At 40.2% G+C, this 13,124-nt stretch overlaps 2 protein-coding genes across 2 annotated transcripts; one reads left to right on the top strand and one right to left on the bottom strand.

The window, feature by feature from the left end:
• The first annotated feature begins 666 nt into the window (after positions 1 to 666).
• Positions 667 to 2,964, top strand: sebox (SEBOX homeobox). The gene is made up of 3 exons (XM_038961854.1): positions 667 to 724; positions 2,029 to 2,231; positions 2,338 to 2,964. The coding sequence occupies exons 1-3, from the start codon at positions 667 to 669 to the stop codon at positions 2,962 to 2,964; spliced, it is 888 nt and encodes a 295-aa protein (XP_038817782.1).
• A 6,749-nt stretch (positions 2,965 to 9,713) lies between these two features.
• On the bottom strand, positions 9,714 to 11,995 carry LOC120018804 (transmembrane protein 199-like). Its single transcript, XM_038962017.1, has 6 exons — positions 11,430 to 11,995; positions 11,279 to 11,352; positions 11,093 to 11,182; positions 10,911 to 10,953; positions 10,572 to 10,684; positions 9,714 to 10,320 (listed from the first exon to the last, which is right to left on the bottom strand). The coding sequence occupies exons 1-6, from the start codon at positions 11,611 to 11,613 to the stop codon at positions 10,225 to 10,227; spliced, it is 600 nt and encodes a 199-aa protein (XP_038817945.1). The 5' UTR covers positions 11,614 to 11,995; the 3' UTR covers positions 9,714 to 10,224.
• Between the last annotated feature and the right edge of the window lie 1,129 nt (positions 11,996 to 13,124).

The following is a 13,124-nucleotide window of genomic DNA, read 5'->3' as shown; positions in this document are numbered from 1 at the left end:
CATTCCAAATGTTTTGGTGCGGGCGCCCCGCGCCGCCATGTTGCCTATACCTCAATCCACCACTGCTTTGGACAAAGTCAAGCCCTTCACACTGGGCACAGAAGTCAGATCAACATGTAGTTTTGATTTATATTTGGTTGAGTTGTCAACTAAGGTGAATTAAACGTGACCTCAACAAAACATTTCACCATGTCATTGGATTTAGGTTAAAAGTTGGGTGAAAAAAATATGAAATTCCCTTACATTGATGACTTTTTGCAAATCCAATCAGTTTTCCACAACATCATCACAGATTTGGGGGGTTGAAATTACTTGGAAACAATGTTGATTCAACCAGGTTTTGCCCAGTGGGTTGTAATACTTTTTGTATTAAAAAAAATCTTAAATTACAGCTCCATTTGAGCAAATTCTGAATTTGTGATTAGCCGTGATTAATTGACAAATCTTACGGTTAATCGACAAATCCTGCAATTAACTTGATTGCATTTTTTATTTTTGATATCACTATTTAATATATATTTAATGGTCTTCACGATTATTACTTTTGAGGACAAAAATATTAGGATTATTTAGCATGATCCCTTCACAAAAAAGGAAAGGGCCAATATAAATCATTACTAATTGGCTCATTAAAAAAAGAGAAGATAAAGAGTTAATTCTTGTACAATGTGTATTCCTCTAAACCCTTCCAGCTTCGTTCAGAAATGTAAATTCGGGGATCTGTGTACGTTGGCGTATTTAGAGCTTCTCTCAGGAATTGAACGGGTGTTCAAGGGAATGTAAATCGACCACTAGGCTAATTGACTTCAATACACAGGAAGAGAAAGTGTGAAACCAACTTTTGATGTTGCCAGGCTTTTTCCTGCATACGATGATAGTTAGGCTATAGTTTACTTTTCGTTCATCCTAATCGCCCCGAAAAAAAATATCAAAATATTGTAATGAATAGAGAGAGAGTAAGCAAGTACCTTTTTATATGCCCAACTCAACAAATCAATTTGGGAAGACAGCGTAATTTTTTTTTTATAGATAAAGCACAATTTGGCACTTAATTTTTAGTAGGCATATGCCAAATGACAGGACAGCAAATTGAGTGCTGAATAACAAATATCACTCTCGCAGCGAACGTGGTAGGATACAGTGGGCCTATGTAGATTGACTCTGCTCTGTATGTCCAACAAGGTCTGCCTGCCCTGCGCTCCAATCTCCACGGGGATCCTCTTTGCAGTCGATTGCCCCGGGACGAGATCTGACAGTCTGACCCAGGGAGTGTCAGACATTAGCGACAGCGGAAACAGCGGGTTTATACACCATTGCCGCTTTCATCTGTTTCTTGCCGCTCACCATCTGCAATTCAGGATTAGAGAGGTGGGCACTGGGCGCCACTATAGGCCTATAACACCTGAATGTGCCTAGATTAATTTGGTGTGGACCGTGGGCAGCATGGGATTGAAAGGGGAGTTCCCGCTTTAAGAGGGCACGGCTACCCAGCGCTGAGCGCATCATTTACGCATCACCAGACCAAGCTGTAGAGGTACATGGAATTATGTCTCTCTTCATCAATCAAGAATTCACTGCACACAGACTGACTGACAATAAATATATGGATTTTACTGCACTTTTTGGAGACCAAGATCAATGTAAAGGTAGGCTAGTGACAGTTATATTTGTCTATTGTCTTTTATAGTTTCCTTTGGGATTATTTTATTATGACTAGCACATATTAATTTAATTATCAATATTCTGTGTAGATTTTGCCGAAAATAAATAGCGCACAAAGAAACAAACAGAACCATAGGGTTATTATATATAGAAAGATATCCATTGATATAAACAGAAATGCAGATGAAAAAAAAAGAAAATATATCGTACACTTCGTTTAGTAATTCCTCAATTGTCTTTAATAATTTTCAAACGCTACACCGGTATTTTAGGCTACTTAAATAATAATCTACGAACCATATGATTGGCCCAATTTTATTATTTCGATTTTCAATTCTCAAAAACGTTGTTTTTGTTGTTTTTTAGACGTGAGGAATGACAATGGACTTTCGTCACCCGAACCTGAGAGAAGCGGGTTTACAGAGGGCCAAAGGAAGCGCAAAAGAACCATATTCAGTCGCGCACAATTGTCTGAGTTGGAACAAGCTTTCGCTCTGACGCCGTACCCAGACATCACTCTCCGTGAACGCTTGGCCGCACATACACATCTACCTGAAAGCAAGATACAGGTTTGTGTAGTGATAATAACTAAAGTTAGATATTTACACTTTCCGTATATATCTATGCATTGAGGCTACAACAACATATTTATCTGACTCTACTCATTGTTCACAGGTGTGGTTCCAAAACAGACGGGCAAGAAGTATCAAGAGTGGAAGACTCACCAAATCAACCAATACAACTTTTGGAAGAGGGGGTGCAAAATGCCTACCTCGCCCAATAGTCCCCTCCCCTGGTCCCTCCTTCACCCCAACCACAATGGGGGAAATGTTCCGACCAGACCAAATTCAGTGTGATGATGGTCAGCAGTTCTACTCCGACTGGATCCGTCTCTACAGCAACCCTGTGTCTCATCAGCTTACACCCGTCTCCCCAAACCTGGCAGAATCCCTACTGTGGGAGGAAGACTGCCGATCTCACCTGGAATCTCTTGCTACTACAGCTGCACCCGTTGGAAGGCAAGCACCCTCCTCACGGCCACACCGGGATGGGTTCAACCAGCCCTGCGTGGGCACCTCAGGGTATAGGAACTTTAAGCCACAGACTCTAGCTGTCTCACAGGCAAGATATAGTCATCAAACCTCTGTGGACCAGGTTGTCCCCTCCCATCCGCAGCAGATGTACTGGGATGTGACTCAAGGAGAGGGTCATCATCCTCAGGTGGGCCCCCAGACCTCCATCGGATACATCTCAGACCTGATCTATAATGCTGCTATTGTCACCAACTTCCTGGAGTTCTAATTTCCTGCCCCTGCTTACCTATTGTATAGCCTGGTTGTGCTGTCTTGCCAGGTATTGGCAAAACAACACAAACATATTTGGGACCACTAGCCTATACCGCTTGCCCAATACATTGCCTTCAGAAAGTATTCACACACCTTGACTTTTCCAGATTTTGTTGTGTTAGATCCTGAATTCAAAATGGATTAAATACTTTTTTTCTCACCCATCTATGTGCAATACCCTATAATGACAAAGTGAAAACATGTTTTTAGACATTTTTGCAAATATATTGAAAATGAAATACAGAAATATCTAATTTACATAACTATTCACACCCACGAGTCAATACATATTAGACTCACATTTGGCAGTGATTACGGCTGTGAGTCTTTCTGGGTAAGTCTCTATGAGTTTTGCACATCTGGATTGTACAATATTTGCACATTATTCTTTTTAACATTCTTCAAACTCTATAAAGTTGGTTGTTGATCATTGCTAGACAGCCATTTTCAAGTCATGCCATAGATTTTCAAGATGATTTAAGTCAAAACTGTAACTAGGCTACTCAGGAACATTCAATGTCGTTTTGGTAAGCAACTCCAGTGTACATTTGGCCTTCTCCTTCTGAAAGGGTCTGTTGGAAAGCAGACTGAACCAGGTTTTCCTTTAGGATTTTGCCTGTGCTTAGCTCTATTCTGTTTCTTTTTATCCTAAAAATTTCCCTAGTCCTTGCCGATGACAAGTATACCCATAACACGATGAAGCCACCATCATGCTTCAAAATATGAAGAGTGGAACTCAGTGATGTGTTGTTGTGTTGGATTTGCCCCAAACATAACGCTTTGTATTCAGGACATAAAGTACATTTCTTTGCCGCATTTTTTGCCGTTTTACTTTAGTGCCTTATTGCAAACAAATGCATCTTTTGGAATATTTGTATTATGTACTGGCTTCCTTCTTTGCACTCTGTTTTTGGGCTCCCGAGTGGTGCAGCGGTCTGGGGCACTGCATATCAGTGCTAGAGGTGTCACTACAGACACCCTGGTTCGAGTCCTAGCTGTTGATCCATCTTCACTTTTCTCCTATCACAGCCATTAAACTCTGTAACTGTTTTAAAGTCACCATTGGCCTCATGGTGAAATCCCTGAGCAGTTTCCTTCCTCTCCGTCAACTGAGTTAGGAAGGATGCCTGTATCTTTGTAGTGACTGAGTCTATTGATACACCATCAAAAGTGTAATTAATAACTTCACCATGCTCAAACAGTTATTCAGTGTCTGCTTTTTTCTCTCTCATTTTTTTCCATCTACCAATAGGTACCCTTCTTTTCAGGGCATTGGAAAACCTCCCTGGTCTTTGTGAAATTCATTGCTCAACTGAGAGACCTTACAAATAATTGTATGTGTGGGGTACAGAGATGAGTTAGTCATTCAAAAATCATGCTAAACACTATTATCGCACACAGAGTGAGTCTATGCAACTTATCGTGAATTGTTAAGCATATTTTTACTCCTGAACTTATTTAGGCTTGCCATAACAAAGGAGTTAAATACTTATTGACTCAAGATATTTTAGCTTTTGTACAAATGTCTAAAAATATAACTACACTTTGACTTTATGGAATATTGTGTGTAGGTCAATGATACATCTCAATTTAATCCATTTTAAAGTTAAGCTGTAACACAACAACATGTGGAGAAGGTCAAGGGTGTGAATACTTTCTGAAGGCTCTGTGTAGTATGTGTGTTTTATGACCAATTGTAACATTTTGTTTCTTTTTTTATTTTGTTGTTAAATGTGTGGATTATGTATCTTTCATTAGCTTGTGAATAATTGCAATATGTATGTTTACTTCATCCAATGAGTAATACATTGATTTATTTCACCATGGTAATGATTGATTAGAAGTTTAATATGACGTTGTAAACCTTTGTGTGGTGTTCGGGTCTGTGGGACCCATGTTCAGTGTTCACTAAAAGAAAAATGATACAATTAAGAATTTTTCCAACTTGACACTCATTGGCCTTGGCTCATTTTCTGTGAAGAACATGTAAAATAACACATTTTCATTGAGTGCATGCTGTGCACCCCCTACACACAGTGGTGGAAAAAAGTACTCAATTGTCATACTTGAGTAAAAGTAAAGATAGCTTAATAGAAAATGACGCAAGTAAAAGTGAAAGACACAAGTCACAAGTCTAAAAGTACTTTTTAATCACAAGTCTAAAAGTACTTGGTTTTAAATATACTTAATTATCAAAAGTAAATGGAATTGCTCAAATGTACTTAAGTTTCAAAAATAGATTACAAATCATTTAAACTTCCTTATATTAAGCAAACCAGACGGCACAGTTTTATTTTTTATTTAATTAACGGATAGCCAGGGGCGCACTCCAACACTCAGACATAGTTTACAAACGAAGCATTTGTGTTTAGTGAGTCTGTCAGATCAGAGGCAGTAGGGATGACCAGGGATGTTCTCTTGATAAGTGTGTGAATTGGACCATTTACGAGTACTTTTGGGTGTCAGGGAAAATGTATGGAGTAAAAAGTAAAACATTTTCTTTAGGAATGTAGTGAAGTAAAAATAAAAGTTGCCATAAATATAAATAGTAAAGTAACTTACAGACACCCCCAAAAAACTACTTAAGTAGTATTTTGAAGTATTTTAACTTTAAAACAAGTAAAAATTAAACAAAAAGGTTTGCTGTGTGCCTACTCTGTCTTCCTCCTCCCTGGGCCTGCTGTTTCAACATAGCACCAGGAACCTGTCTGTCACCCTGCCTGTCTGCCTGTCTGCCTGTCTCCTGCTTTTCTCGCACTCTTTACCTTTTGTAGTGTGTGAAACTACAAAATGTCTTGCGGGAACCTGCACAATGTTATTACAATACATTATTTAGATACATTATTCCAATACATTGTAAAAAATGCAGTATTTTACCACACTCTACCCCAGCCAGGTGCAAATTAGGGGAGGAACACAACAACAAATAACTTTGCATGTGTGGCTCTTTACCACAATCAATCAGAATGGCAAAAATAATATTTTCTCAGAGGGCCTTAAAAATAATTTTTGCAGAGAGAGGAGCTAGTGTGGAATGAGTGTCTTCCACTTTTGAAGATGAAGAATTTTCAGAATATGAGGATCATGTCTCTGTCAATTCGAAGTCTGACAGTGAGTTGGAAGAAGAGGTTGAGATTGACCCTCAGCCAGCCCCAGGACCAGCCCGTCAGCAACCAGCTCATCTGCAGCCTGCAGTAGAAATATGGATGTCAAAAAATTGTGAAATTAAATGGTCTTCTTGCCCAAGGAACGAGCCACATCGCATGGCTGCCAATGTGATACGGATGCAACCAGGGCTGACGCGGATGGCGGTTACTCATGTGCAGGACATAAAGTCTTCTTTTGAACTGTTCGTCCCAGACATCATCCAGAAAATCATTCTGGACTGCACTCATTTGGAGGGAAGACGTGTTTTTGGAGAGATGGAAGGAGATGAACCAAACTCATTTACATACTTTGGGGTTCTTATCCTTACTGGTGTATTCAGATCCAATGGGGAATCCACAGAATCCCTGTGGGATGCAGAAACTGGCAGAGAACTTTCCATTGCAATAATGTCTCTGGAAAACTTCCACATTATCTCTAGGATTATCCGCTTTGATAACCCGAGACACCAGACCAGCTCGGCGGAAGTGACACAAGCTAGCTACAATCAGGTCAGTGTGGGAAAAGTGAGTGGACTGCCTTCCCCTGTTTTACAACCCTGGACCCAACGTTACTGTTGATGAGCAGCTTATGCCATTTAGGGGCCGCTGCCCCTTCAGACAGTATATACCATCTAAAAATATAGAATCAAGATCTGGGCTGCCTGTGATGCTGCTTCATCATATGCGTGGAACTTGCAAGTGTATACAGGGAAACCAGATGGAGGAGCTCCTGAGAAGAATGGATGCAGGTTGTCCTGAACGTAACACAGGGACTCCGTGGCCACAACATCACATGCAATAACTTTTTTACTTTGCACAAGCTGGGACAGGAGCTCCTCAAGAGGAAGCTGACGATGGTAATAGCAGTATGAAAAAACAAGCCAGAGTTCCCACCTCAGCTGCTGAATACACGGAACAGGCCTATCAATTCCTCTAAGTTTGTGTTCACGCCCGACACATCCCTAGTGTCCTACATGCCAAAGACAGGCAAAAATGTGGTACTCATGAGTACGCTGCATAGGGATGGGAGAATCTGTGGCCAGGAACATCAAAAAACAGAAATCATAATGGATTACAATGCCACTGGCTACAGCTGCAAAAGAAGAACCCTACGCTGGCCACTTGTGATATTCTTCATCTTAGCGTACAACGCGTTTGTCATCTGGATGGTGTTGAACCCAGATTGGATAAATGTGATCTAGCAGAGGTAAATGTTAAATATTAACCACGTATGCTGTCTATGAGTCAACACCAAAGTATGAAATATTTGTACATAAATTGTTATGGCTGTATTGTTTTAAAAACCCGCAAACAGTGGGTGAATAACAAAAACATGAACACAAGGGTTAAAACAGTCAAATAATACTATATGGTTACAGAGATGGGGTTACCTATAGGATAGCCCTCTCATAGTATTGTTTTGTAGGGTCTGATGGGCAAGCAGTTTTCTGCTGAGAACAAGAGGACAAATATGCATAACATAGTATAACGTTACATACAGTAGTTGTTGTCTGAGGTATTAGGTATTCTACCTGACATAGAATCAGCCTAGGCCGATTTGATTCAACGTTTAATGTTTCCTGGAGTATTATCTTTCAAAATATCCGGATTAAAATGATTCCTTGTGGCCAGATACCGCGACAGATATAATTATTTTCAAAATCAAAATATTTCCCCCCATATATATGGGAAGGATAGAGTAAAAAATGAATAATAAGAAATATATTAAAACTGAAGGTCAGCATCTATCAGCTTACCAGCTCTTTAATTCTAGCTGGGTTTAAGGTCTCCAGTGAAGTATTACATGTGAGTAATACAGTCAAGAGCACTATGACACTTCAACCTGGCCTGTTGGACAGTGATCTCTGCATATCATAATCATCTTTAATCCCAAATAATCTTTCAATAAACCCTTAATCCCGGTGTCAAATCTCAGATCTTTCAGATACGTTTTTGTATTGCAGATGCAATTACATCCTTTAATCTCTCAACTGATATGAAGGGACAGGACTGAAAGGAAATTGTCCAGAGATACAGTATAGGTGGGGGCAGTCATAACACAAGCCAAATAGTCAGATATCGTATTAAAGTTGTTTTGAATCATGAAAACAGATATGTGTTGTCATGGAATGGATTTAAGTACTACACAGCTTCCAGGGTATCTGTAATTGGTTGTTTGCTTCTGGCCTGTAAAATCCATCTTGCCCTTTAATTCACCTCAAAACAAATGAATGCCGATCGGCAGTCGAAGACAATACTGTCTGCCACATCTGGCAGCAGGTAGCTAGCTGTATGCTAAAACAGGGTTTCCTAAGGTATCTTTACTTTACTCAAGTATAAAAAATTGGGTACCATCAAGTGCTATGATGAAACTGGCTCTCATGAGGACCGCCACAGGAAAGGAGGACCCAGACTTACCTCTGCTGCAGAGGATAAATTCATTAGTTACCAGCCTCAGAAATTGCTGCACAAATAAAGTAACAGACACAACTGTTCAGAGGAGACTGCATGAATCAGGCCTTCATGGTCAAATTGCTGCAAAGAAACCACTACTAAAAGGACATCAATAATAAGAAGAGACTTGCTTGGGCCAGGAAACACGAGTAATGGACATTAGACCAGTGGAAATCTGTCCTTTGGTCTGATGAGTCCAAATTTGAGATTTTTGGTTCCAACCGCCGTGTCTTTGTAAGATGCAGAGTAGGTGCACGGATGATCTACGCATGTGTGATTCCCACCGTGAAGCATGGAGGAGGAGCTGTGATGGTGCGTTGCTGGTGACACTGTGATTTATTTAGAATTCAAGGCACACTTAACCAGCATGGCTAACACAGCATTCTGCAGCGATACGCCATCCCATCTGGTTTGCGCTTAGTGGAACTATCATGTTTTTCAACAGGACAATGACCCAACACACCTCCAGGCTGTGTAACGGCTACTTGACCAAGAAGGAGAGTGATGGAGTGCTGTATCAGATGATCTGGCCTCCACCCAATTGAGATGGTTTGGGATGAGTTGGACCACAGAGTGAAGGAAAAGCAGCCAACAAGTGCTCAACATTTGGGAATTCCTTCAAGACTCTTGGAAAAGCACTCCTCATGAAGCTGGTTGACAGAATGCCAAGAATGTACAAAGCTGTCATCAAGGCAAAGGGTGGCTACTTTGAAGAATCTAAAATATAGATTGTTTCACGGAAACATGGCTCTGTCAGGATATGTTGTCGGAGTCGGTACAGCCACTGGGTTTCTTCATGTGTCGCGCCAGAATAAACATCTCTCTGGGAAGAAGAAGGGCGGTGGGTGTATGCTTCATGATTAACATACAGAAACTCAAGTCCTTCTGTTCACCTTACCTATAATTCCTTATATTCAAATGCCGACCATTTGCTTAACAAGTTTTTGGTTACTATATGATTCCAAGTGTAATTTCATAGTTGAGGTCTTCACTATTATTCCACAATGTAGAAAATAGTCAAACTAAAGAAAAACCCTTGATTGCGTAGGTGTGTCCAAACATTTGACTGGGACTGTATATTTATATTGAATGAAACTGAACTCAGTTGAATTACCTGGGCGCTAATTTTATTGAACAGACAAACAATACTGACTATACAGACATACTGAAGGACCGTGAAAGTACAGTATGAATAAGCTATTGTATGAAAAAAAAATCCCTGTTCCATCTAAGTAGGAAACTATCAAACAAATGTTATGAAGGGGGGTAATTTAACAGGCCCTATAAAAGCATAATGGATGTAAATAAATAGATAAATATCCCAACTTTTTTTGTCCACATTAGTAAATGAGTTGTGAAACATGGCGTTAACTTAATCATAGAGCAGCGATGGTATAACAAAAAAACAACTTTTACATCTGGGTCACATTCAAGATCTTCACACTAATCTGTTTTCAATATGCGAACAACGTGGGACAATTCTTATCAATAGTTTTGTGGTCATGTCAACTTCCACTCAACCCCTTTGATTTCTGTTTTGAAGTCCACTGGTGGGTCAGATAAGGGCATTGTTCTCCAGGAAAGTATTTTGTTGATAAGAAGAACACTGACTGGTGCTATGGTTCTCCTAGCTCTCCCTCCATGGTTCGTACCAGAACATACAGCTCTGCCAGGCCGACTACGGACGCAGCAATCACTGCAGATATCACCCTCTGAAACACACAAGCAAACATGTCAACAAAGATACTGATTCTTAAACAGGGTTAAAGGGGTTTGAAATGAAGCTTACTTCTTGATTACATTTTCAAACAATATTTTTGTCCATGTACAACACAATGCAGTACTAGATTAACCCTTGCTTATCATGCAATCGAGGTTAAGTGACATGATTAATCTCGTCAGGCAATAGGGGTTTATACTTGCCCAGCTTGTAAGAGTGAGGGATCTTTGTATGGATTCTTACCGCCGCTGTCTCTGTGAAGAGGTATTGACTGCCGAGATAGGCGCAAGCGAACGTCGCCGCCACTGTCACTAGGAAGTTTAAGACCGTCACAACTGCAGCTTTGGCTGAGCGCACTAGACAGACCACACACACACACACACACACACACACACACACACACACACACACACACACACACACACACACACACACACACACACACACACACACACACACACACACACACACACACACACACACACACAGAGGGAGGGAGGGAGGGTTGAGGTAAAGGTAGATGACGAGGATAGTAAGAATCTTAGAGACAGATTGCATGCAAACATTTGTAACCATAGCAACCTTCTCTCCCAAAGTCCGCCAGTGTCTCACGACGATTAATTTGCTGGGGGGGAAAGAGAAGTACTCGCATGAAATCAACAACAACCCAAACATTAAACACTATCATGCATTTAAGCTGGCTGCCATATTTTAATCAAATATATACAGTAGGCTACATGCTGAGTGTGCACTGTGCAATTCACCTGAGTGTTTACATTCCGTGTGATCCTGTTGTATTCTTCATTGGCCAACTTGGCTTTGATTCGTTCCAGACGAGCCACAAGCATAGGGTTCTGTCACAAAGAGGGTGTACGACTTTAATGTTGTCCTCGTGATGGAGATCAAATGAAGGGACTGAAGGAATAACCATACATCGAGGTCTTACTTACTCTGGGGGGCATTACAACCTTAGGCAGGTGCAATGAGCTGTCCTCCAAAAACTCATGAAGGTAGAAAGGTTGACCTGAGAAGGAAAAGCACACATGCTAGTACTTGATTCATGAAATGTAAGATCTGTGTTGTATAACTGTTTATAGATACCATTGTCTTGCAGACATTTATTAAGTTTCCTAGCCGTTCTGAAGGACAGAGTTGATGGTTGTTCCTGTTGAAGAATATCCTCCACTTCTTTCTGTAGTTCCGTTGGAACTGAAAACTCATCGTTCTCCAGCAAGTCTCTTACCCTCTCTCGAAATGTGTTTCCAATCACAAATGACGACGCCATTCTCTTTAGATAACGTTAACTGTCAAACTTATGTAGCTAGCTACAATGAACTGTGCTGACAAGTGGCTGTATTAGCTAATTGTTATTCTCCCGTAGCTGGCTGAGCTGAGTTAGCTAACTACAAGCGGAGAAGGCTTTAGCTACAAGGATAGCAAGCAGCTAACGTCTTTAGCTAGGAAACCCACGACCAGGAGGAAACGTTGGCAGTTTATACAGATTATCCATTGCCAATTCTTCACAAATTGATACATTTAGCATTCATCTGATCATCGTATCAACTACCCATTTGAAGTTGTCCGACAATGACGACTGTTTCGTTAATTTTACTAGCTAGCAGAAACGACAACAGAAAGAGGAAGCACCCAGAGTTAACTTTGAAGCATCTATGTTTACCTTGTGACAGGATCTGACGTGAAAGCTACTTCCACTCAAAAATAAATACCAAAAATATTGTACTTTCAAACATAGATAATAATATACAGTATTTGTACACAGTGGAAATTATTATCGGGTTGATTTTTGTACAAGTATCGTTTTCAAATATAGTTATTACAATTGATTTATTTATATTTCTTTACCTCTTTGCATTGTGGTTAATGTAATGGGAAATAAAATAATGCTAGTTCAATGACAATGCCTTGAAATGAATACATAATAATTACAGCCCCCAGGTAGTTTACATTTTTTTAAACATAATTTTATGTTTATAAATCACTGTGTGTGTTATTTAAAAAAATATAACTACAAAATATATTTTTCAGAATCTATTTCCCTGAGCTCAGTCCAACAGTGTGGGCACGGGATACAAATGTTAATATATTTGCATATACAGCCCTGATTGGCTGATAGAAGAATCTAGAGACCACCCCCTTACCACTTAAAAAAAACAAAGGCACATTGTGTGTGTGCTGCTTTGTTTTTTTCTTCAAAACAAAAGGCATACATCACACATCTTAATTTGCTATATCATTGTTGCACTGTTTTCAATAGGTCACCAGAATGCCCTACAGGACATATACAGCACCCGGTGTCACAGGAAGGCCCAGAAGATCATCAAGGAAGCTCAGCCACCCCAACCACAGCCTGTTCACCCCGCTACCATCTAGAAGCCGGAGACAGCACAGGTGCATTAAAACTGGAACCAAGAAACTGATACACCGCTTGTATTTCCAGGCCTTCAGACTGTTAAACAGTTATCAGTACCCTGCTCTGAACCTTAGACGCTGTCCCAAGCCAGCTACCACCCGCTACTCTACCCTGCACCTTAGAGACTGCTGCCCTATGTACAATTGAATGGTTCTAGGTTTTTCATGCTCAACAGTTTCCCGTATGTATCAAGAATGGTCGACCGCCAAAAGGACATCCAGGCAACTCGTTTACACACACCTTGGCCAAATACATTTAAAGTCAGTTTTTCACAATTCCTGACATTTAATCCCAGTAAAAGTTCCCTGTCTTAGGTCAGATAGGATCACCACTTTATTTTAAGAATGTGAAATGTCAGAATAATA

Source organism: Salvelinus namaycush, chromosome 23 (genome assembly GCF_016432855.1).
Source record: "Salvelinus namaycush isolate Seneca chromosome 23, SaNama_1.0, whole genome shotgun sequence".
Lineage (NCBI taxonomy): Eukaryota > Metazoa > Chordata > Actinopteri > Salmoniformes > Salmonidae > Salvelinus > Salvelinus namaycush.
Note: the sequence above shows the minus strand (reverse complement) of the source record. Positions and strands in the feature narration are given on the sequence as shown.